Here is a 23,268-nt window from a genome sequence, read left to right on the forward strand (position 1 = left end):
TTGTCCATGAATTACTCTCCATTATAAATACATACAAGGCTGGGAACCAGACTTATCCTGAGATAGTGTTGGCACATGATTACTGGCCTGTTGTGCAAGCCAATACCCAATTATTAAAGGCTGGGTTCTTACATAGAGCCTGCAATGTGGCTGAAACGGCAACTCGCTTCTCGGACTGGCTTCAGCTCAAGCAGGACAGTGCCAATGTCAATAACTTTGTAGTTTTGAAAACATCATGACTGCACTTTGGATGCACTGCAGCTTCTACCTGAGAACCAGCCAAAAAGTGGTTCAGTAAAAGGGTACTCCGGAGACAATTGTTTGTAAATCAACTGGTGTCAGGAACTTATACAGATTTGTTAATTACTTCTATTTGAAAAAAAAAAATCAAGACTTCCGGAGTATTTATCAGCTGCTGTATGTCCTGCAGGAAGTTGTGTTTTCTCTCCAGTCTGACACAGTGCTCTCTGGTGCCACCTCTGTTCATGTCAGGAACTGTCTAGAGCAGTAACAGTTTCAGCCAAAGACAGAGGGGGTGGCATAGATCACCATGTTAGACTGAAAAAATCCTCCACTTCCTGCAGGACATACAGCAGCTGATAAGTACTGGAAGACTTGAGTTTTTTAAACAGAAGTAATTTACATATCTGTATAACTTTCTGGTACCAGTTGATCTGAAAACATTTTTTTCTTCCGTTACCCCTTTAAGTAAAAAATAGAGTGAATCTTTCAATCCTGATAATTGGTTCCTGTAAAAGGGCCAGAAGTCAACCAGCTCGTTCAATTCCATCTTGTGCAGCCAAAGAAATCATCTTTATCTACCTTACGTCACCCTGTGTGTAATGATGAATTTACAGGACTGCAGGATTGTAAAGTTTTTGTACATGAACATTGATCTCTGTGACTGGTGGTCGCTGTCTGCAGCCCATATAAAAGGGTCCTTCATTGCATTGAATATCATAAAGCAGAGTTGATGGGTGAAAATAAATTTGAGTTAACCACAGTGGCACCTCAATGCTCATTTTTCAGGTGGAGTTAATTTAGGGTTCTCCAGTAGAAAAAGAGTTTGCTCTCTGCTGCCACCTATTGGAGATAGTACCCCTGCAAGTCAATGATCAACCCCTTTAAGGGCCTCCCTTGCCTTTAGTTTAAAATAATAAAGTATATACATACCTGTCCACACTCCCTGGTATCTTCCTGGCTTCAGCCCACAGCAGCCAGTGGAACTTCAGACCTGGTCTCTGACGTGACAGGCCGCTCGGCCAATCACAGGCCTTGGCTTTCTCAGTCAGTGATTTGCTGAGCGGCCTGTCACTTCAGAGACCAGGTCTGAAGTTCCACCGGCAGCTGAGGACAGTGGGCAGAAGCCAGGAAGATACCAGGGAGTGTGGACAGGTACCATATTTTCCTCCGTATAAGACAACTTTTTAACCCCAAACAATCTTCTAAGAAGTCAGGGGTCGTCTTATACGCCGGGTATGGTAGCCTCATACGGTGGGGGGGCTCAAAAATGGCCCCATCCCCACTGTATGGGGCGACCACAATAAAAAACAAACAAACATTTAAGTCACCTAGGGCCCGTTCCCGGTCTCTGCACGCCTCCCATACCGTTCCCGGTACAGGCAGTGTGACGTACACTACTTGCGCCGGAGATCGCCGAACCTCTCCTGGGCAGCCGAGCGTCTCATCGGAGAGGCTCGGAGATGCTTGGCTGCCGGGAGAACGTGAACGAGAGAGGCTTCGGAAACTTCCGTTGCCTCTCTCATTCTCCCGAAGCTCTCCCGGCAGCCAAGCGTCTCTGAGCCTCTCCAATAAGACGCTCGGCTGCCCAGGAGAGGTTCGGCGATCTCCGGCGCAAGTAGTATACATCACACTGGCTTTTCCGGGAACGGTATGGGAGGCGCGCAGCGGCCGGGAACGGGCCCTAGGTGAGTTAAATGTGTTTTTTAAACTTAGCTGCAGTTAACCCCTGCCTGACCGCAGCAGGGCTGCAGTCAGGCAGGGGTTAACATTTTCCGGCGTAAGAGGCGAACCCCTGACAATCTTCGTAAAAGTCAGGGGTCGTCTTATACGCCGGAAAATACGGTATGTATATACTTTATTATTTTCTTTAACAGTCATCAGCTGTCGGGCGCACATGGCTATTACACGTAGCTATGCGCCATCTGCAGCCAATCATTTTAGGTCAGGACTAAAGGACAAGCTCAGCCGATGATCGTCGTCATCGGCTGATCGTTATCTTTATTACACAGAGTTATAATCTGCTGAATTCGGCAGATTATTGCTCCGTATAAGGGTCCATTTACACAGAAAGATTATCTGACAGATTATCTGCCAAAGATTTAGGCCAAAGCCAGGAATCGATTCGAAAAGAGGAGAAATCTCAGGCTTTCCTTTATGATCTGTTCCATGTTTATAGTCTGTTCCTGGCTTTGGCTTCAAATCTTTGGCAGATAATCTGTCAGATAATCTTTCTGTGTAAATGGACCCTAAGGGCCCTATTCCACCAGACGATTATCGTTCAGATTATCGTTAAATCGTTTGAATCTAAACAATAATCGTTCGGTTGAAATGCAGTTAACGATTAACGACCAAACGAGAAATCATTGATCGCTTTATAAGACCTGGACCTATTTTTATCGTTGCTCGTTCGCAAATCGTTCGCATTGAATAAGACATCATTCGGTCGCTCGCAATAGATACGAACGCAATAGCGAAGAAAAACGATTGCAATTACGATCATAAGTAACGATTATCGTTCCATGGAAATGAGTGAACGTTTTCAGGTCTTTCACAATAGCGGTCGTTTGAAATCGTTAACGATTATGCAAACGTTAATCGTCCGGTGGAATAGGGCCCTAAGAGTCTCAACACATGAATGGGATTATTAGCCAAGCCAGAATCTGTTTTAAAAGCAGTTGCCCATCTGTAGACGGTTTCTAGAGGAGGGCTACTTTCCATACACTCCTATAGGACTCCATATGGAAGTTTGAGGTTCTACTGAAGGAGAAACATTGGCCCCCTAATTGCAATATTTTGCAAAAGGTGTACAAGAATGGTGCAGACACCTTCCTTCTCTTGGGCAATTTCCAGCAAACAATACAGTTCTGTCTTCCAGAAGTCATGATGATAATAGACTCATGCTTCCAGCTGAATATCCAGGTGAAGGAATAAGATAAAGTTACAACAACATCTGTGACTGGTCACTGTGGGCACCGTCATTTCTGAATGGTAACGCTTCTATTTCCCATTTATGTCCTGGAAATAAGGACGTTATAAAACCCATTGTTATTACAGGATGTTCTTTCTAAAGGGGTTTTCACCTCATCCAGTGAATAATAATTTCTGTTTTGCAAGTACATGATCTCTTTTATTATTGTAATCTTTGCTCTTCTTGTGTTGGGTGTGTATGACGGGACCTCGGCCAGAAGAAGCCAGGTTGTGCACCACAGCTGGGACACAGGATGATCACTCATTGACTCTCAGAGGAGCAGGGCTCAGCACTCACTACACAATAGGTGTATTTATAGCTTTACAAAGCTCCGGATTAGTCGGATGTGCAAAAATATATGGAAAGAAATAAAGAAACAAAGGACAGAGTCCCATATGAGCTGGTGGGCCTTCCTCGCTTCCTCCGCAGTCTCATAAACACTGGCTTTTTTCATCCTTCTCCTGACTTAAACAGTTCTATCGCTAGAATTTCACCCTACAAAAGCCTGACTGTTCAGACAGCGTTTCATCTACTTGTATCCTGTGCGGAAGAAAAACTGGAGCACATACACAGAGTATTACACGGTGGTCCAGGCACAGCTAGATATATGATATACTACCTACTGTACATAGGTCAAAGGGCTGTTAATTCAGTAGACACTAGTGGCATAGACATATGAACTTGCTTGGTAGCGTAACAATCTTGTGAAGACAACCTAGTTTCATAAACCCTCTTCAAGTGTGCAGACGTCATAGACCAGTGTGCTCATTGAGTGAAAGACCACTGGAAAAAGTGCCATTTGCCGTGGCAGATCCAGTTTGTCCTGGCTTTGATAGAGAACAGTGGTGAGCAAATCTGCTGTAGGCCTTACAAATCGAATGGATCAGCTTTGGATTTGTTTAGTCTGGTCCTGCTTTTAAAGTTCTTCCGTTGTAGGGGTTCTGGTAGACTACAACACTGGTATTTGTGCATATTATATCTAAATCTATCTATATCTAAATAATTGTATTCCGGATGGGTTCTTTACTCAAAACTTTCAGCCTTCTCAATTCTTTGTGTTCTGTACAGCTTTACATGTTGAAATGGTTGGACGTCCTCACTTGGACATATAGACACCTATGTATTTTTGGACACATGTATTTTGGAAATTAAAGTGCTCTGGTTACCTGAAAAATATGTAACTAGTCGTAAGAGACCTCACATATTGGAGTTTTCTGAGCAACTAGAGCAGTCTGAAATCTGTGCAGGCTAAACCAATCAACGGCCAATCCATTAGATTCAGATGAAATTACAGTAGGATTCACTCAACTTTAGTTGGGAGCACTGGAACCCTTCTCCATACAGGCCAGTAAATCGGCTGCATTTCTGCATTCGAAATATAAGTTAAAGTCCCAACCTGACTATGGATCTAATGACCAGAGCTCTAAGCATCATAGATCCCAATCATTATAGAATGTTCAGGTCATTAGATCCACAATAAGGCTGGGGTTTGCCATTGTAATATAGACAAAAAAGATGCAGCTGTTTTATGCTCATCTGTAAGCTGTAATAACAAATACAATTCTATCTGCAATTATTTGTATACAAGTTTTTGGATCCCAAAATTGTTATTAATTTGGAGCAAAAACTTCTAAAGAATTGTAAGAGACAAGTAGAAAATAAAATTATACTCTGGTCAATCAATGTATGAATTTTTTTGCATCTCATATAGAAAACTGTAAGGCTATGTTCCCAATACGTTTTTGAAAAGAAAAAAGGACGTCCGTCATTTTGCTATTTGGCCGCCCGGCAGTGCAGGGACGGCCGTTGGTAAATTATTCTAGATCATGTGGACTGATTGTCCTTTGGATGTGTCTTTAATTGAAAAGTCCATTGAATTTAATAGTAAATACAGACAGTGAAAAAGAAAAACTGTGTGTGAACAACTAAAAAATAACGTCCGCCTTTTGCAAAAAACGTCCGGATCTTTATTTTGAAGTCTGCGCAGACAACATCCATCATTTTATACACTGTGTGCATTGGATGTCCGTCATTCCATTGACTCCAATGCATTGAATTCAAGTCAATTAAATTGTGGCAATAAAGAACGTCTATTAAAAAGCAGACGCCTGTTTTTAAGACAAAGTGTGAACATAGCCTGAAGGAGAGAATGTGACTCAAACTACTTTCTGCATCCCTTCAGTTTAAGCTATCTTACAGTAATCTTACGATAATACTGTAGTACAGCGGTTTGCCAACAGAACTGAGCTTGAGAGATTTCAAGGCCAATCAGAAGCAAATATTTTTACAGGGTGTGTGCACCTTTCTTTTGCTTTATATCAGTGTATCTAAAAAAAAAAAAAAAATCAGTTTTGCAAATGGTCTTGACTGAAAAAAAAGCTGTGCTATATACAGCTCCTATGCAGTTCTAGGTGTTACAAACTGACTCTCCCTCCTCTAGTTATTCTACTCTATACACATGTCACTATGTCGGTGTACATTACATATAACACGTAATAGGCCTCTGAGGAGCTATGACAGCCGTGCAAGGAATATACACAAAGCTCAGAGTTTGCAGCACTACATGTGGGAGCAAAAAAACAAGTCCTAAAAAAAACTATTATTATTATAAAGTAAAATAAAAAAAATTAATCAGCCAACTACCTAGTGCAATGTTTCTGCAATATTATTCATGTCAATAATGCACAACTTTATAATTCCTGTAAAACATAGCCCTACTTTGTATGAACCCGTCCATAAAGATGTGATTATACAGTGAGGGGGTGTATTGGGCATACACGGCTATTAACTGAATTGTCAAACTATAAACTGATAGATATCATGAGGGGAGGGCAGCTGTAAAAAGATGTGTAGTCGGGTCATCCTAAGCTATTTAAGAGTCACGGTCATTAAAAATAACTTCTGACATCTCAAATGTTATTGATTGTAGCAGGTGTTCCTGCTGAGACCTGCTGTGATCAGGAGATATAGCCAGGGAGAGCTTGGAAGCAGGGTGATCCACTCCCCGGTTACTCTCTAATTCTGACAACATTGCCTCATAGATTTAAGCCCCTATTACACGGGGCGACAGAGAGGAGCAAACGAGCAGTGAGACCAGCTGTGATCAATAACTTTTGACATGCCTGATGACATGGCAAAAGTTATTTTTAATGACAGTGACTCTTTAATGATAATAACATCATTGTGGGGGTTGGCCATAGGTCCCCTAAGTAGCAAGCTCTTTTCTGAGATACAGATATAGGCTATGTTCACACACTGTGAACGACCGGCCATTCCGTCACTTAAGTACCAGCCGGATGATCTTTCCGGCCGCAGGGTTCTGATGCGGGCGCATCATCGAGCGCCCGCATCAGAGCCTCCCACAGCACACAATGAAGCAAGCGGCCAGAGCCAGTCGCTTCATTGTGTGAACTGACAGGGTTTCCTACGGCCGCAATTCATTGAATTGCGGCCGCAGAAAACTGACATGTCAGTTATTTGTGGCGCCACAAAGGATCCCTGCCGGAGCGTATACGATGTGTGTACACTCCGGTCGGGATACCATAGATCAATAGGCAGTGTTCACAGGCGTACAACGGCCGTACTTTTACGTAGTGTGAACATAGCCATAAACATAATATAATGATAATCCCAGGATACAAGGTCACATCATGTATAAGGATGTTTTATACAACTCTATAATACTCTTCCCACATACTGTGATCTCTGGCTTGGAACATGTAACCTATAAAAATATAAATGGCTGTCCTTTAGTTGACATAAGGATTCACAGCCTCAAACAAGCTCCTGTCACCCCCACCATTGTAAAACAATATTGTGCTCCTGTGGCCAGAGGTCAGAACCTCATAGGCAAGTGTCAGAGTTCCCTACGGGTCAGTAAACAGGTTCGCTGGCTAAATACACAGCTCCCGCTCTATAGGGGAGGGAGTAATCCCAAACTGCTAGTTGTGAGACCACGCTGACAAGAGAAATATGTGCAGACGTTCATGTATGTGACCACTGGCTCCATCAATAAGACACAGGCGTGTAAAACAGATTTATTGCTGACTTGTGTCAGGCCCATAACCTACTACATCCTTACCACTTTATTAGGCATGCCGCCCATTTACTAGTCCATGTATGGAGGCTCCAGAACACAACAAAGAGTGCCGATATCTGGTCCTATGAGGACATGGCATCCCCGAGACTAGTGGTCCGTCCATAAGTGAGCAGATTAAATAGCGCAGCCCAGATATTGCACGTCCAGTGGTATTGTCTCCAATGGGGGATCGCATTGTCCACGTCCCTTATTCCAGACCTTCACGTACCCCTCAAGGTGACTTCTTCCATCTAATCCGGTTCTGTAACACACTGCTCCACTATCTCTCGTAGATTTGGGTTCTCCATGGCTGCTGAGACTCGTTCCTTATCGTTTATCTGTTTATTGACTAGGAGATACAAATGGCAGTCATGAGAGCCACAAACATGGCAAATAAAAGTTACAGAGGTGGGCAACTCTATCAGTATAAAGACATGTGCACAGACGCCATGACTGTTTCCCTGATACTCCGCCCCACCAGCCATGTGACTGTGTTAGAGAAAATCGATCAATAACTTAGCAGAAGTATTTAGCCAACTATTTGTTTGCTTGTTTTTACTTTATAAGTTTCCAGAGGACCGGACTTTAGAGTTGACCATGAAAAGCAGTTGAGCCAAACCCCCATGGGTAATATGTACTTAGCAGTAACCTATAGCCCTAACACTGTATGACACAAAGACTGATTTACTCAGCCCCCCCCCCCCCCCCCCAAGCTCATATCCCAACTTCAGCAAGTTTGTCTTATTGGCAGAAGCAGCAAGAACTTACTATCCTCCTCCGTTGAGTGCGTCCCCTCGGAAATATAGATCTCCAGCTGAAACAGAAGAAGGACATGAACTCACCCACTGCTGGAGAGTGTGGGATCAAAGAAGCATAACATGATGGCAGGTACAGGTCTGGCACAATGTATTGCATTGTTTGCGAGTGGATTATATGACACTAACTTCCCATAAAAAAAAGCCACAGCAAAACTGCAGGTCAGGACTTTACCAGAGTGTCTGGAAGAGTGAAGAATGCAGACAACCTGCCAGATATCCCTGCGGTCCAAACTACTATGCCAGGACTGTGGGTGTGTGAAATCAGAATTTGTAATTTATTCCTCTTCCTTGCAATGTGCTTAATCCATCAGCATCGAAAAGGTTAAACGTGCTTGGTGTAGAGATGGCATGTCCCACCAAGTGGAATTTACATAACAGTATGTGAATATGCTGCCATCTGGTGGCCAACCTGTACCATTGCAGGAGCAGGATTATTTAATGGCTTAAAAATGATTCACTCAAAGAAGTAGTCAGGGCAGGGGCATTTTTTTTTTAATAAAACTTTCAGGGAGGTGGTGGATGAAAAAAATAAAATGTACTTACCTCCTCAGCTCCAGTGCTGGTACTATATACAGTGGAACCTTGGTTTAAGGTGTCACTGTTGTTTAAAATGTTCTGGCAGAAATCAAGGCGATTTTAAGAAACTTTGTAATTGGGTTTATTAGACGAAAAATGAATTTTTATAATGAAAAAGCAGTTTAAAGCTCTCCCCCAGTCTTCGTGATTGTCTATGGAGAGGGGAGGGGTGGAGAGAGATGAGGCACCAAAACAGGACAACAAAGAGTTAAATTACAGCTACATCACGGGGCTATCTCCTCTGACAGTCAGAACTGACCTCTCTGACAGCTGAATACCAGCTTCACACAGGTCCCGCTGTGTAATCCTGTGTTCTACATGTTATTCAGAATAAATAAATGGGTTGTGGAACCAATTGTCTGCATTTTAGTGATTCCTTATGGGAAAATTTGCTTTGGTTTAAAGGAGAAGTCTGGCGAACATATTTTTATTAAAGTATTGTATTGCCCCCAAAAGTTATACAAATCACCAATATACACTAATTATGGGAAATACTTATAAAGTGCTTCTTCCCTGCACTTACTACTGCATCAAAGTTTCACTTCCCGGATAAAATGGTGATGTCACGACCCGACTCCCAGAGCTGTGCGGGCTGTGGCTTCTGGAGAGGATGATGGCAGGGGGACACTGAGGGACACAGGGCACTGGAGGGACACCGAGCATCCATCTGCCATCATCCTCTGCAGCAGCCACAGCCCCCACAGCTCGGGTCGTGACATCACCATTTTATCAAGGAAATGACATCACCATGTTATCCAGGAAGTGACATCCCCATGTTATCCAGGAAGTGACATCCCCATGTTATCCAGGAAGTGACATCCCCATGTTATCCAGGAAGTGACATCACCATGTTATCCAGTGAAGCCTTGATGCAGTAGTAATTGCAGGGAAAAAACACTTTATAAGCATTCTCTATAATAAGTGTATATTGGTGATTTGTATAACTTTTGGAGGGCAATACAATACTTTGATAAAAAATTTTCACCAGACTTCTCCTTTAAGAGAGGTATAAACTGAATGGCCACTTTATTACAGACCCCTGCCCTTTCATGATAGGCTGTACGGTTTCCACAGAAAGAAGGGCCTATCATGGCTGACCAGGTTCATCTGTTCATGGTAGATGTTTTCCCTATGGCAATACACTATGCTACATGGGTCCTGTAGTCATGGATTGTGTTTTCTTTGGCACCCTGGTCTTCACAGTCCCCCAATCCTAATTCTATAAGGCATGGGATAAGGGAGGATGGTCTGTACTGAGCACGTCATGACCTCTGTCTAATCTGTGACAGAGAAGCAGTAGTGTCCACAATCTATGCCACAATGAATAGCTGCAGTTCCAAAAGAGGTCCTATGTGCCACTTACCGGGTGTCTCTAACAGAGCGGCCACTAAGTATACAATGGGAAATTCGCCTGTCGTACACCTCTGAGGGAACCTTACATGTCTGACCAGAGCCTTGGTTTTCCCTCTGCAAGTTGTAGAATGAGTGCTTCTAGGACAGAGCTTGGTCCCACATACAATAGCTGATGGACCACACTGTACTTTCAGTTGTGTACCATATGTAGTAGAGCAGGGATGGGGAAGCTTCGGCCCTCCAGCTGTTGCAAAACTACAATTCCCATCATGCCTGGACAACCAAAGCTTCTGTAGCATCCGGGCACAGTACTGTATAACATACCACAGCTGCCGAAGAACCACTTTTTTCCACGGTTAGCACAGGCAGGGATCCTTGCAACACTTTATCTACGTATAGTTATCAGGTTTTGATAACAGAATGTATTGTTTACATACATGTCACTGGTGTCAATGGAAATTTCTCATTGACATGTAGTATATTAGCAATTAACTTCCATTGCCTCTGTGCAAAATGAAGGAACCAACACATCTCAGCAAGTCATGTATAAATGATGACATTATCTGGGTAATACATTGTCAGAAATTCTTGGGTTTGTCCAATGGACACGTCTGAAGAGTAGAGAGAACATACATCAACAGCTGTAGAAGTGAACAGGGTGCAGCCAGAACAGAAGGATTACTATATACAGTGTATCCTGACACGTAACTTATAGCTATGGCATCCAACATATTTGCCATGCAGCATGCCGGACTATATGACTCAGCAAATCCAAGCTGGATAGTAATATGCCGAATGGTCCATAGGTCCGGAACCGTGCCCCATTTCTACCTATACTATATTGTAATCGGACTGGAACCATGTAGACAATGTTCAAATGAGTGCAAGTCCGAACAATTCAAAGAACACATACATCCCAAAAGAAGAAAAGGACTGAAAAAATGGACTGAATAACTCGAATAAATAGCAATTTTTATTATTCATTTATTTAATTAATTTATATTGGTTTATTTTCTGTGATCATGGTCATTACATAAAGATATTGTTCAGTGGGTTGGGTTCCACATGGCCAGATTTGGGCCAGTGGTCTGTCTGTATTTTAATTGTTTTTAATAGTCTTTTGTCCCCGGCATTTATGTATAATAAAAATTGCTATTTATTCGAGTTATTTGTGAGGTGCAGTCCATTTTTTCAGTCCTTTTGTTCTTTTGGGATGTACCATTTCTACCTATGGGGCAATGCATGGGCCACTGGATACAAAACATTCAGCTTGTAGCTTCCAGCATTCACAGTAATTCTCATCCGGAACAGTGCTGGACTGCTGACCATATGTGAACCTGGCCTAAGGAGGACTTTCCTGTAATATCATAGGCAGGAGTTTTCTTACATAGGGTATATTCATAAGTACAGGATCTGCTGCATATATCAAAGTAACTAAATGACTGAACACAGCATCAAGTCTACAGCAGATCCAGTACGTGTGCACATACCCTAAGATGGAATGGGGCAAATTGCAAATATACTCAACGGGATTTGTTATGGGACACAACAGAGATAGGTAGGAAGAGATAAAGCCTTCTTACCGACACCTCTCCATACTGATCAGTAAGACATTTCCCTTGTAATAACAAATCTACTAAAAAAGTCAATATCCCTTAGAGTAACCGGGACTGAAACAATACAACGATCCCTTACCTTGTGCTTGAAGGATAAGCACCTCTGCAGCTTGACTCTCAGGCACAGACCTGTAGGGCAGGATAGATATAAAATGCATGCTACTTAGTAAGTGAAGTACATGAGACCCTCTACAAGACATACAGAGACACAGTTATAAAAGGTGCTGCGTTATTTATCATTGCATTGCAAGTATATAGATCTAAATGACTAGGCCAAAGGGCAAGTAACCAGATCAGAGCATATCCAAACAGCTAGTTACTAAAAGAGGACAACTGGTGACAGGCTATGGGTGCCCAAGGCTCAGTGATGCAAATAGGGAGTGAAGGCTTGTCTGTGGCCGCCTCTTAAGGAATAGATACTGATTAAGAAAGTAGCCGCTGGCTGTGATAAGAAGGTGTCAGGTCACCCAGAGTACACTGTGTCACAGTGCCCATCCATGGTGGAATGACACAGACAAAGCCCTCCTCCCCCAAGGAGTGGTATTCCCTAATGGCAGCAGCCTCCTTCAGCAAGATAGTGCCCCGGCCATCCTACAGAAATGGGGAGCAAGAGTACAAGGTGTTCACATAGCCTCCAAATCTCAATGTGATCTGTGAAATGCGATGGAAAAAACTTCAGATCCATGAAGGCCGCACCTCATAACCTACAATACACATTAAGTGGAGAGTCCAGGCCTCAGGGGTCACAGCTATATGGGCAGCAGGAGGGGGCTACACTATATTAGGCAGGTGATGGTAACGTTATGGCTTGTGTAACAGTATATACTATAATAAACATATATAATAGTACTGTGCAAAAGGTTTAGGCAGGTGTGTAAATCTGCACCGTGATTGAACAGAAATCTAAAGTAAATCAATACTAGGTGTGACCGCCCTTTGCCTTCACTAAAGCCTACTACTTCTCGATAACTTGCACAAAGTTATGAAGGAGCTCAGCAAAGAGGTTGTTCCAGACATCTTGGAGGACTAACCCCAGCTCTTCTATGGCACAGATCCTTCTGTCTCTTCATGTATGCCCAGACAGGCTGGATGTTAGATACCAGGGCAATGTGTGGCCAGAGACTAAACACATGAAGTCCCGGCCAGTACAGAGAGTCACAGCTCAATGTGCCCATCAATCACATGACAGATGCCTTCTCTGGGGTACACAGGACTTCCTGTTTTAGACTCTATGGGGAAAAAATAATCTAAACACAGAAAGTGCCGTGTTTTCCATGAGAACAAAAAAAAATTAAAATAAAATGATGAATGTAAATTACAAACTTGCTTCATTTCACATCTACTGTGGCCCTGCAGCAGCAGCTTCATTTAAGTGCAGTAAACTGGAGCACCACTACATGCAGTTGTGCTCAAAAGTTTACATACCCCGGCAGAATTTTCAGGGAATATTGCCACATTCACACGTTCTGTGTTCCGCACAGAACGCGGACGTGGAAGGCCTGTACTGGAGTCTGTGTCCCACACAGCAGCATCTCTGATCTGCTGCTCGGAGCAGGGGAACGGTACAGATTTGCGCCGTGCTGTAATGACAGAACCGCGCGGCACATATCCTTACAGTTCCCCGCACCCAGCAGCATATCAGAGATGCTGCTGTGTGGGAGACGGACTCCAGTACAGGCCTTCCACGTCCAAGTTCCATGCGGAACACAGAACGTGTGAATGAGGCCTTTGAACGATAACACAAACTTTTTTCCATTCATGGTTAGTGGTCGGGTGAAGCCATTTATTGCCAAACTACTGTGTTTTCTCTTTTAAATCGTAATAACAAAAAACATGCAAATGACCCTGATCAAAAGTTTACATCCCCCAGTTCCTAATACCGTGTATTGCCCCCTCTAACATCAATGACAGCTTGAAGTATTTTGTGGATGAGGCTCTTTATGTTCTCATGAACTGCGCACTTGAGATCTCCCCAGAGTGGCTCAATAATACTGAGGTCAGGAGACTCAGATGGCCGCTCCGGAAACTTCACTTGGCTTTTTGCCAAGAAGAATGGTCAGCTTTACCATCTGAGAAAATAAAGAGCCTCATCCACAACTACCACAAAAGACTTCAACCTGTCATTGATGTCAGAGGGGGCAATACACCGTATTAACAACTGGGGATGTAAACTATGGATCAGGATAATTTGGATGTTTTGGTTGTCATTCTGATTTAAAAAGAGAAAACACAATAGTTTGACAATAAATGGCTTCACCCAATCACTGTTATACTATGGTATTATACATATACTGTATATCTGGTTACCTCTCTGGTATTATACACATATAGCTGGTTACCTCTCTGGTATTATACACATATAGCTGGTTACCTCTCTGGTATTATACATATATAGCTGGTTACCTCTCTGGTATTATACATATATAGCTGGTTACCTCTCTGGTATTATACATATATAGCTGGTTACCTCTCTGGTATTATACATATATAGCTGGTTACCTCTCTGGTATTATACATATATAGCTGGTTACCTCTCTGGTATTATACACATATAGCTGGTTACCTCTCTGGTATTATACATATAGCTGGTTACCTCTCTGGTATTATACATATATAGCTGGTTACCTCTCTGGTATTATACACATATAGCTGGTTACCTCTCTGGTATTATACATATAGCTGGTTACCTCTCTGGTATTATACATATATAGCTGGTTACCTCTCTGGTATTATACATATATAGCTGGTTACCTCTCTGGTATTATACATATATAGCTGGTTACCTCTCTGGTATTATAAATATATAGCTGGTAACCTCTCTGGTATTATACATATAGCTGGTTACCTCTCTGGTATTATACATATATAGCTGGTTACCTCTCTGGTATTATACATATATAGCTGGTTACCTCTCTGGTATTATACATATATAGCTGGTTACCTCTCTGGTATTATACACATATAGCTGGTTACCTCTCTGGTATTATACATATATAGCTGGTTACCTCTCTGGTATTATACATATATAGCTGGTTACCTCTCTGGTATTATACACATATAGCTGGTTACCTCTCTGGTATTATACATATATAGCTGGTTACCTCTCTGGTATTATACATATAGCTGGTTACCTCTCTGGTATTATACACATATAGCTGGTTACCTCTCTGGTATTATACATATATAGCTGGTTACCTCTCTGGTATTATACATATATAGCTGTTAGCTCTCTGGTATTATACATATATAGCTGGTTACCTCTCTGGTATTATACATATATCTGGTTACCGCTCTGGTATTATACATATACTGTATATCTGGTAACCTCTCTGGTATTATACATATATAGCTGGTTACCTCTCTGGTATTATACATATATAGCTGGTTACCTCTCTGGTATTATACATATATAGCTGGTTACCTCTCTGGTATTATACACATATAGCTGGTTACCTCTCTGGTATTATACACATATAGCTGGTTACCTCTCTGGTATTATACATATATATCTGGTTACCGTTCTGGTATTATATACATATATATCTGGTTACCTCTCTGGTATTATACATATATAGCTGGTTACCTCTCTAGTATTTTTATATATAGAGGAACCTTGGTTTAAGAGTAACTTGGTTTAAGAGCATTTTGGTGTAAGAGCTCAGTTTTTCAAAACTGTGACCTGGTTTAAGAGCATTGCTTTGGTTGAAGAGCTCCCTGTACTGGGTGGGAGCGCAAGTGGAGAAGCGGCATGGTCTGCACAGCGGGGTCTACAGCCCTGTACTATGACCCAGGAAGTCTGCCTCACCTTCCAAATCATAGCAGATACACTTCAGGCTGGGGCTTGCATCAGAGGACAGGACTGTGGAGGTAATCTCTCCATAGCTGTAACCCTTCTCTCCCCGGACAGAGAGTGCTGCATGTATGTGCCCACATCTGCCCTGCTTATTCCTTCATGCTCCCTGCAGTCTCTGTCAGCCCTTGTGTTTCCCATCCTCTCCATTACTGTACAGTAACTTATAATACAGTAAAACCTCGCTTTTCGAACGCTTTGAAACTCGAACTGCTTGGTATTCGAACGAAAATTTACCCAGAAGTAGTGTTTGGAATTCGAACTTTGCTCGGTTTTTGAACGTTTTTGCGAGCGTGGATGGTGGGTTGTACCTGGCGAGTTAAGCAGTGGTGAGGCTTCACATACAGTACAGTGCTGTATAAGACTGCTGGAGTGCATATACAGTGCAGTAGTAGTACAGGCAGTGCACCACCATCTCCCATACATTACAGTGTTTGGATGGGGGGGGGACGCTATACAGTAAAGGATGGGTGAGGAGTTGGTGACTACTGTACTATAATTGCTGGGTTTTTTTTGTTTTTTGTTTTTATTTATTCTTTATTCATATTTCAAAAATACATAAATCCACATTATAAAGTATCTTTACGACAAGCACAAACAGATAAGCGCCATCCGCGCTTAATCATAACATACCTCATTATTTACTCTAACTTGTGCCTGCTCCCATTTCCTACATACTATTGTTACAAACAAGACTTACAAACATGCAATTGCCCTGTTCTAAGGGCTCAATAGGTGTGCTAGGGGATTGAACAATTTATTTTAACAATCGATCCTTTATCCTCTCTCCTTCTTTACAGGTCCTCTCTATTTCCATCCCATTCCTCTTCTATCATTAACCAATCAAATCTTCACTTGTCGCTTCCTATATCTGCCATTTCCTTGTAAATTGTATTGTCTGACCTCTTTCGGTGGCAATAATTTTTTCACATTTATAAGCATGTTGTATAATTGTTATAACTTCCCTAACTCTGGGGGGATCTATACTTCTCCATTGTTTTGCTAGTAAATTTTTGGCAACAGTCAATATTAAGCATACTATCCCGCGATATTGTGTAGGTAGCTGATCGATCCCTATCATCAGTAACCCTAATTTGGGGGATTTTTTTATTTCCACCTCTGGCATAATTTTCCCGATTAGGGTCCATATACTTCCGCAATATTTCTCTATAGCCGGGCATGACCAAAAAACAAGTGCCCGCATCCTCTCCAGCATCTATCAGTGTTGGTTTGTGAAATTTTATTTAAGTATGTCGGAATTTGGTACCATCTAAATATCATTTTAATAGCTGTTTCTAAGTGAGTTACACATGTAAGTGTCTTATGTATAATCCTTAAAGGGGTAGTGCGGCGCTCAGAAATTATTCACAGAATAACACACATTACAAAGTTATACAACTTTGTAATGTATGTTATGTCTGTGAATCGCCCCGTTCCCCATGTCCCCCCACCCCCACCCGTGTAGCCGGAAGTGTGGCGCATTATACATTACCTGATCCGTGTCGAGGGCCGTCCGCCATCTTGTGCCAAACGTCATCTTCGGACGGACGGCCGAGTCGCTGCCGCCCGTCCCCCCTCCGCCGCGTCACAACTGTGCTCAGCCACGATTGGCTGAGCACAGTTATGCTCAGCCAATCGCGGCTGAGCATCGGATGACGCTGCAGAGGGCGGACGGCATTCGGAACAGTCGGAGCTGTTCGCCGCCCGCCCGAAGAAGACGTCGCTGAATGAAGATAGAAGACTGGTGTCGGCACGTGACAGGTGTGTATAATGAACCACACTTCCGGGTACACGGGTGGGGGGGGGGGGGGACACGGGGAAGGGGGCGATTCACAGACATAACATACATTACAAAGTTGTATAACTTTGTAATGTGTGTTATTTTGTGAATAATTTCTGAGCGACGCACTACCCCTTTAAGGTAGTTTTCCATTCCCCCTCTGATATAATTACACTTAGATCTTTTTCCCATGTCTCGAATGGTTTAATTTTTTCAAACGTAGTACATGCGTCCATCTCATTATAAAGGATTTTTAATGTTCTCTTTTCCGTATAAAAATATTTAAACGGTGATTCCCTGCAGGGTCTAAGATATTTCATTTTTTCCCCCCAGGAAATGGCTTATCCTCAAAAATTGGAATATTTCTTTGTTACTCATATTGTAGGTATGCTGTAACTTTGGAAACTCCATAAGACTATTTCCTATATATAGCTGTTTAAGTGTACTAATACCGATTTTTTTCTATCCTCTAATTTCAATGTTATCCATACCCCAGTTTAGAATCTCAACCGGTGCTTCCATTGCTATATTATTAGGCTCCTCTCTACTCTCACCTACGAATTCGTACCACCTTCTAAGGCATGCTTGCGTTATCGGTGTTGCTTCCTTTGGGATTGGCATTCCCCATAATGGGCCATACATAATAGCTTTTAAATTATTTTTCCCCATTAGTGTATATTCTATAGATACCCATGGTATTTCTATTCTATTCTCCCACCATGCTGTTAATGAGGCGATTAGTATTGCTCTATAGTATCTATATAAATCTGGTACCTTAAGGCCTCCAGCTGATTTATCCTTAGTTAACAATCTATATGAAACTCTAGGTTTCCTACTCCGCCATATATATTTTGTTAGGAGGTATTTGATCTTATTAAAGAAAGATCTGGGGACAGATATTGGTAATACTCTATATAAATACAATAACTTAGGCAGGAAACCAGGAAATTTCAGTTTTACTCATTGTGATTAATTCCTCCTGAATGGATCTGAGGAAGGGGTCATAATTCGCCAAATAGATCTTAGATATGTAGGGTGTTATAGTGGTGCCCAGATATTTTATGCCCTTTAGTTGCCAGTCCATGTGGAATTCTTCCCTCATGGCCTGTATCTCTGATGCTCTCAAATTCATAGGCAGCACCTGTGTTTTATTTCTATTAAGTCTGTAGAAGGAAAGCAAGTTGAATTTAGAGATCATTTTAAAAACTTCCTGAAGGGATCTCCTTGGAGAAGTCAGAGAGAGGATTGCTGGTTCTGATGAACATTTCTTATGTTTAATGTCCAGTACAGTATAGTGCTGTTCTGTACTGTACTGTAGTGATTATACTGAGCACTTATCAATGTAATAAATGAGTATTGTAGGTAATTATTGGTGGCTGCTGGAACCAATTAATCACATTTACATTATTTCCTATAGGAAGACACTGCTCGGTTTTCAAACTGCTTGGTTCTCAAACTGCCTTCCGGAACCAATTAAGTTCGAGAACCGAGGTACCACTGTATCACATATTCTGCTGTTTCTGAATGTTTGTTTCATCTGTTTTACAGAATAATAAATCATTATTTTTGAGGTGAGGAACCAATTGTCTGCATTTCTATAATTTCTTATGGGAAAATTTGCTTTGGTTTAAGAGTAGATTTGGATTACAAGCGCCATTTCGGAACGAATTATGCTCGTAATCCAAGGCAATATATATATATATATATATATATATATATATATATATATATATATATATATATATATATATATATATATATATATATATACTCACCGGCCACTTTATTAGGTACAGCTGTCCAACTGCACGTTACCACTTAATTTCTAATCAGCCAATCACATGGCGGCAACTCAGTGCATTTAGGCATGTAGACATGGTCAAGACAATCTCCTGCAGTTCAAACCGAGCATCAGTATGGGGAAGAAAGGTGATTTGAGTGCCTTTGAACGTGGCATGGTTGTTGGTGCCAGAAGGGCTGGTCTGAGTATTTCAGAAACTGCTAATCTACTGGGATTTTCACACACAACCATCTCTAGGGTTTACAGAGAATGGTCCGAAAAAGAAAAAACATCCAGTGAGCGGCAGTTCTGTGGGCGGAAATGCCTTGCTGATGCCAGAGGTCAGAGGAGAATGGGCAGACTGGTTCGAGCTGATAGAAAGGCAACAGTGACTCAAATAGCCAACCGTTACAACCAAGGTAGGCAGAAGAGCATCTCTGAACGCACAGTACCTCCAACTTTGAGGCAGATGGGCTACAGCAGCAGAAGACCACACCGGGTGCCATTCCTTTCAGCTAAGAACAGGAAACTGAGGCTACAATTTGCACAAGCTCATCGAAATTGAACAGTAGAAGATTGGAAAAACGTTGCCTGGTCTGATGAGTCTCGATTTCTGCTGCGACATTCGGATGGTAGGGTCAGAATTTGGCGTCAGCAACATGAAAGCATGGATCCATCCTGCCTTGTATCAACGGTTCAGGCTGGTGGTGGTGGTGTCATGGTGTGGGGAACATTTTCTTGGCACTCTTTGGGCCCCTTGGTACCAATTGAGCATCGTTGCAACGCCACAGCCTACCTGAGTATTGTTGCTAACCATGTCCATCCCTTTATGACCACAATGTACCCAACATCTGATGGCTACTTTCAGCAGGATAATGCGCCATGTCATAAAGCTAGAATCATCTCAGACTGGTTTCTTGAACATGACAATGAGTTCACTGTACTCAAATGGCCTCCACAGTCACCAGATCTCAATCCAATAGAGCATCTTTGGGATGTGGTGGAACGGGAGATTCGCATCATGGATGTGCAGCCGACAAATCTGCGGCAACTGTGTGATGCCATCATGTCAATATGGACCAAAATCTCTGAGGAAGCTTCCAGCACCTTGTTGTATCTATGCCATGAAGAATTGAGGCAGTTCTGAGGGCAAAAGGGGGTCCAACCCGTTACTAGCATGGTGTACCTAATAAAGTGGCCGGTGAGTGTATATATATATCTGTACATCTGGTTACCTCTCTAGTATAACATATATACCTTTCTTACCAATAAGCGTGGCCAGGGAACAGTGCGGCACAGTGGGTGTAAACCTGATGATCACCAGGAAACATTCATCGTCCAGCTCCTCCACCGTCACACAACTTTCTGACACAACCTCGAGGTCTTCTAATGTGCTTGGCTTCTCCGGATCCCGTATACTCCGGATTATATCTGAGGAAATAATAAAGGTGACCATTTATAACAAGACACCACAGTGTACGTATAGAGCGAGCACTGGCCTGCAGGTGCGCACCATGCCGTCTATGTGCAGGGATCACATTGTGCCACCAACATTCTGATAATAGGAGCCGTCATTCAGTAAACACTTATACTCCCTTAAAGCAAGGAAACCTCCGACCCTCCAGCTGTTGCAAAACTACAATTCCCATCATGCCTGGACAGCCAAAGCGAAGCTCTGGCTGTCCAGGCATGATGGGAATTGTAGTTTTGCAACAGCTGGAGGGCCGAAGGTTCCCCAGCCCTGCCTTAAAGGGATCCTGCCATCACATTCATGCTGCCCGAACCTCATCCAGTCATCAATTTGTTCATACATCTCAAGGAGGAATAACACAATGAGGCCACATTGTAGACGTCTAAGAAAAGATCCAGAATTCTTATTTCATCTGCAACCTGCATGACCTCTGGTGTCAGAGAAACTACAACTCCCAGCATGCCTCACCAAATCCTGCGAGAGTTGTAGTCTCACAAGTTCTGCAGGTTGCACTGACTTTAGCCCCAGGGGCCCTTATACATAACGATTGGGCCAGTGTGGGAAAAGCAGGAAGAGAACCTGACACCAGGACATGGTGGAGATCCTCCTGCCTGGATCCTGTTACATAGGGGCATACAATGCGGAGTATGATCACATACATAGGGCGCGCATACAGTACTACACATATCACATGGTGGGACGAGTAGCAGTATCACGTGACTGTAGTATCGGGGGTCACCCGGGCGCGCCCCCTAGTGTCACCACCACACAGGACAGGACAGCGCAGCGGCCGGTTACCATACACTTCCAGGGCGCGCTCGTCCATGACCCGGTTCCGTCCTTTGGATCCCCCGCGGAGAGCTGACAGCAACCCGGAGAGCAACTCCATGCCAACTCCGCCCACTGCGTGACGTCACGCCCAGGACCAGCCAACCACTCTCCGGCGGTGACGTCACCGTCCCGCCTGACCAGGTTGGTCATGTGATCTGTATGGAAGATGGCGGTGCCCGAGGAGAGGCTGCGAGCATTGTAAATAAGGAGAAACGGTACGGTGACGTGTAAGGAGCGGAGATGAGTGACGGGAGGTAACTGACTGACCGCAGGCTGTGTCACTGCAATCCTAATCTGACTTGAGATGCTGAGACTTGTAGTTCCAGGTCATTTGAGGAATGCTCCCTCCTGCTATCCGTAGAGGGGAAGCATTGATTCAAGCCAATGCAAGGGGAAAGGGAATCAGATTTCAGCTCTGGTTTGTGAGGCTCTTTAAAAAGTTAAAGCAGCTGCCTGAATGGTTGCTTAAAGGGGTTATCCAGCGCTACAAAAACATGGCCACTTCCCCCCCCTCTCGTGTCTCCAGTTCTGGTGCAGTTTGCAATTAAGCTCCATTTACTTCAATGGAACTGAATTTAAAACCCCACCCAATTTAAAACCCCACCCAATCTGGAGACAACAGTAGGGGGGAAAGTGGCCATGTTTTGTAGCTCTGGATAACCCCTTTAAGGCAGCTGCTTCACTTTTTTTTATTTTTTTTCCCCTCCCCCCATTCCAGAGATTTAAAGGGCCATCACAGTTTCAGACACTAAAGCTTATTGGTTCTATAATAAAATATTTTCTGATAGACTTACTGTATGGGTTCCTCATGACTGATAACTGGTCAGTGTACATCTATCTGCCTTTGTGATCTGCCCTCCCTGAAGACTTGGATGCCAAGTCCATCCCCATAGACTTACATTAGAAACACCTAGACCCTGACCAATCGAAATGCTTCACATGTTTCTTTAATAGGTAAAAAACTTATTAAAGTGGCTGTGTCCATTTAAAGGGATTCTATTGTTACATATATTGATGGCCTGTCCTCCAGATAGGTCATCAGTATCTGATTTGCATTTTGCACAGCTGCCATGACTGAATACACATTGTGGGGGAGGATTGAAGCCGACAGCTGTGTACACTGTGTAAAGTAAATGGGAGCTGGGCTGCAGTCACCCAGCACGGCCAGTACAGTATGTATGGAGCGGCCGGCTTCAATAGGTATAACTGCGGAACCTATTTAATTTAGCAAAACATCAACTGAGACACAGTAATCGGCACAACAGTGTATCTCTTATTCTGGAGACTTGCTCTCATTAGCATGTGAGGGCTGCTAACTTCTGGTGGTGTGCTCAGTCTTACACTAAGCAATAATTCGCCCAATCGATCGTTAAATGATTTTGAAGCAACCACTTGGTTTTTATAACGATCAGCGTTTAGATGAATAAATCGTTCGAAAAATCGTTATTGCAGTCGTTTTAAGATCGCTTAAGCCCATCTTACACATAAGGGGAATCGGTGAAAGACTGTTTACACAAGGCGATCTGAGAATTTTTAGCCAATGACCAACGACGATTTGAGAGCACGTTGAAACATCATAATGATGTTGCTTGATCATTCACTGTGTTTAAAAGAGCCAATTATCGCTCAAATGTGATAGTTATCGCGAAAATTCGAACGATAATTGTTCTGTGTAAACGCACCATTAGGGTCAATTTACGCAGAAAGATTATCTGACAAATTATCTGCCAAAGATTTGCAGCCAAAGCCAGGAACAGACTATAAACAGAGATCAGGTCATAAAGGAAAGACTGAGATTTCTCCTCTTTTCAAATCCATTCCTGGCTTTGGCTTCAAATCTTTGGCAGTCTACGTGTTTTGAAAGGGACTCAAATTGGTCTCCTGGGTGGTATAGTCACATTTTT

General features: G+C 42.8%; 2 protein-coding genes across 6 annotated transcripts in view; one reads left to right on the plus strand and one right to left on the minus strand.

The window, feature by feature from the left end:
- Positions 1–7,236: 7,236 nt before the first annotated feature.
- On the minus strand, positions 7,237–21,459 carry CIAO2A (cytosolic iron-sulfur assembly component 2A). Its single transcript, XM_069986572.1, has 5 exons — positions 21,332–21,459; positions 20,329–20,493; positions 11,732–11,781; positions 8,058–8,103; positions 7,237–7,638 (listed from the first exon to the last, which is right to left on the minus strand). Exons 1-5 carry the CDS (start codon positions 21,420–21,422, stop codon positions 7,541–7,543), a joined length of 450 nt encoding a protein of 149 aa, XP_069842673.1. The 5' UTR covers positions 21,423–21,459; the 3' UTR covers positions 7,237–7,540.
- SPG11 (SPG11 vesicle trafficking associated, spatacsin) overlaps positions 21,326–23,268 on the plus strand; it is a 33,186-nt gene continuing 31,243 nt past the window's right edge. The window contains exon 1 of one of the 5 annotated variants that reach the window (XM_069986515.1): positions 21,326–21,579. In XM_069986515.1, the coding sequence (XP_069842616.1) occupies positions 21,524–21,579 (56 nt within the window). In that variant the 5' untranslated portion in view covers positions 21,326–21,523. Of the gene's footprint in view, positions 21,619–23,268 lie in introns of all 5 variants that reach the window. The other 4 variants (XM_069986541.1, XM_069986547.1, XM_069986524.1 and 1 more) reach the window with 4 other exon arrangements.

The sequence above is a fragment of the Dendropsophus ebraccatus genome, chromosome 1, assembly GCF_027789765.1.
Source record: "Dendropsophus ebraccatus isolate aDenEbr1 chromosome 1, aDenEbr1.pat, whole genome shotgun sequence".
Classification (NCBI taxonomy): Eukaryota; Metazoa; Chordata; class Amphibia; order Anura; family Hylidae; genus Dendropsophus; species Dendropsophus ebraccatus.

Coding starts and splice junctions, on each gene's coding strand:
- CIAO2A (XM_069986572.1), bottom strand. CDS start 21,422: ATGGAGTTGCTCTCCGGGTTGCTGTCAGCTCTCCGCGGGGGATCCAAA. Junction 20,494..21,331: donor GCGCGCCCTGGAAGTGTATG/GTAACCGGCCGC, acceptor TTATTTCCTCAG/ATATAATCCGGAGTATACGG. Junction 11,782..20,328: donor TTCCCTGGCCACGCTTATTG/GTAAGAAAGGTA, acceptor CCTGCCCTACAG/GTCTGTGCCTGAGAGTCAAG.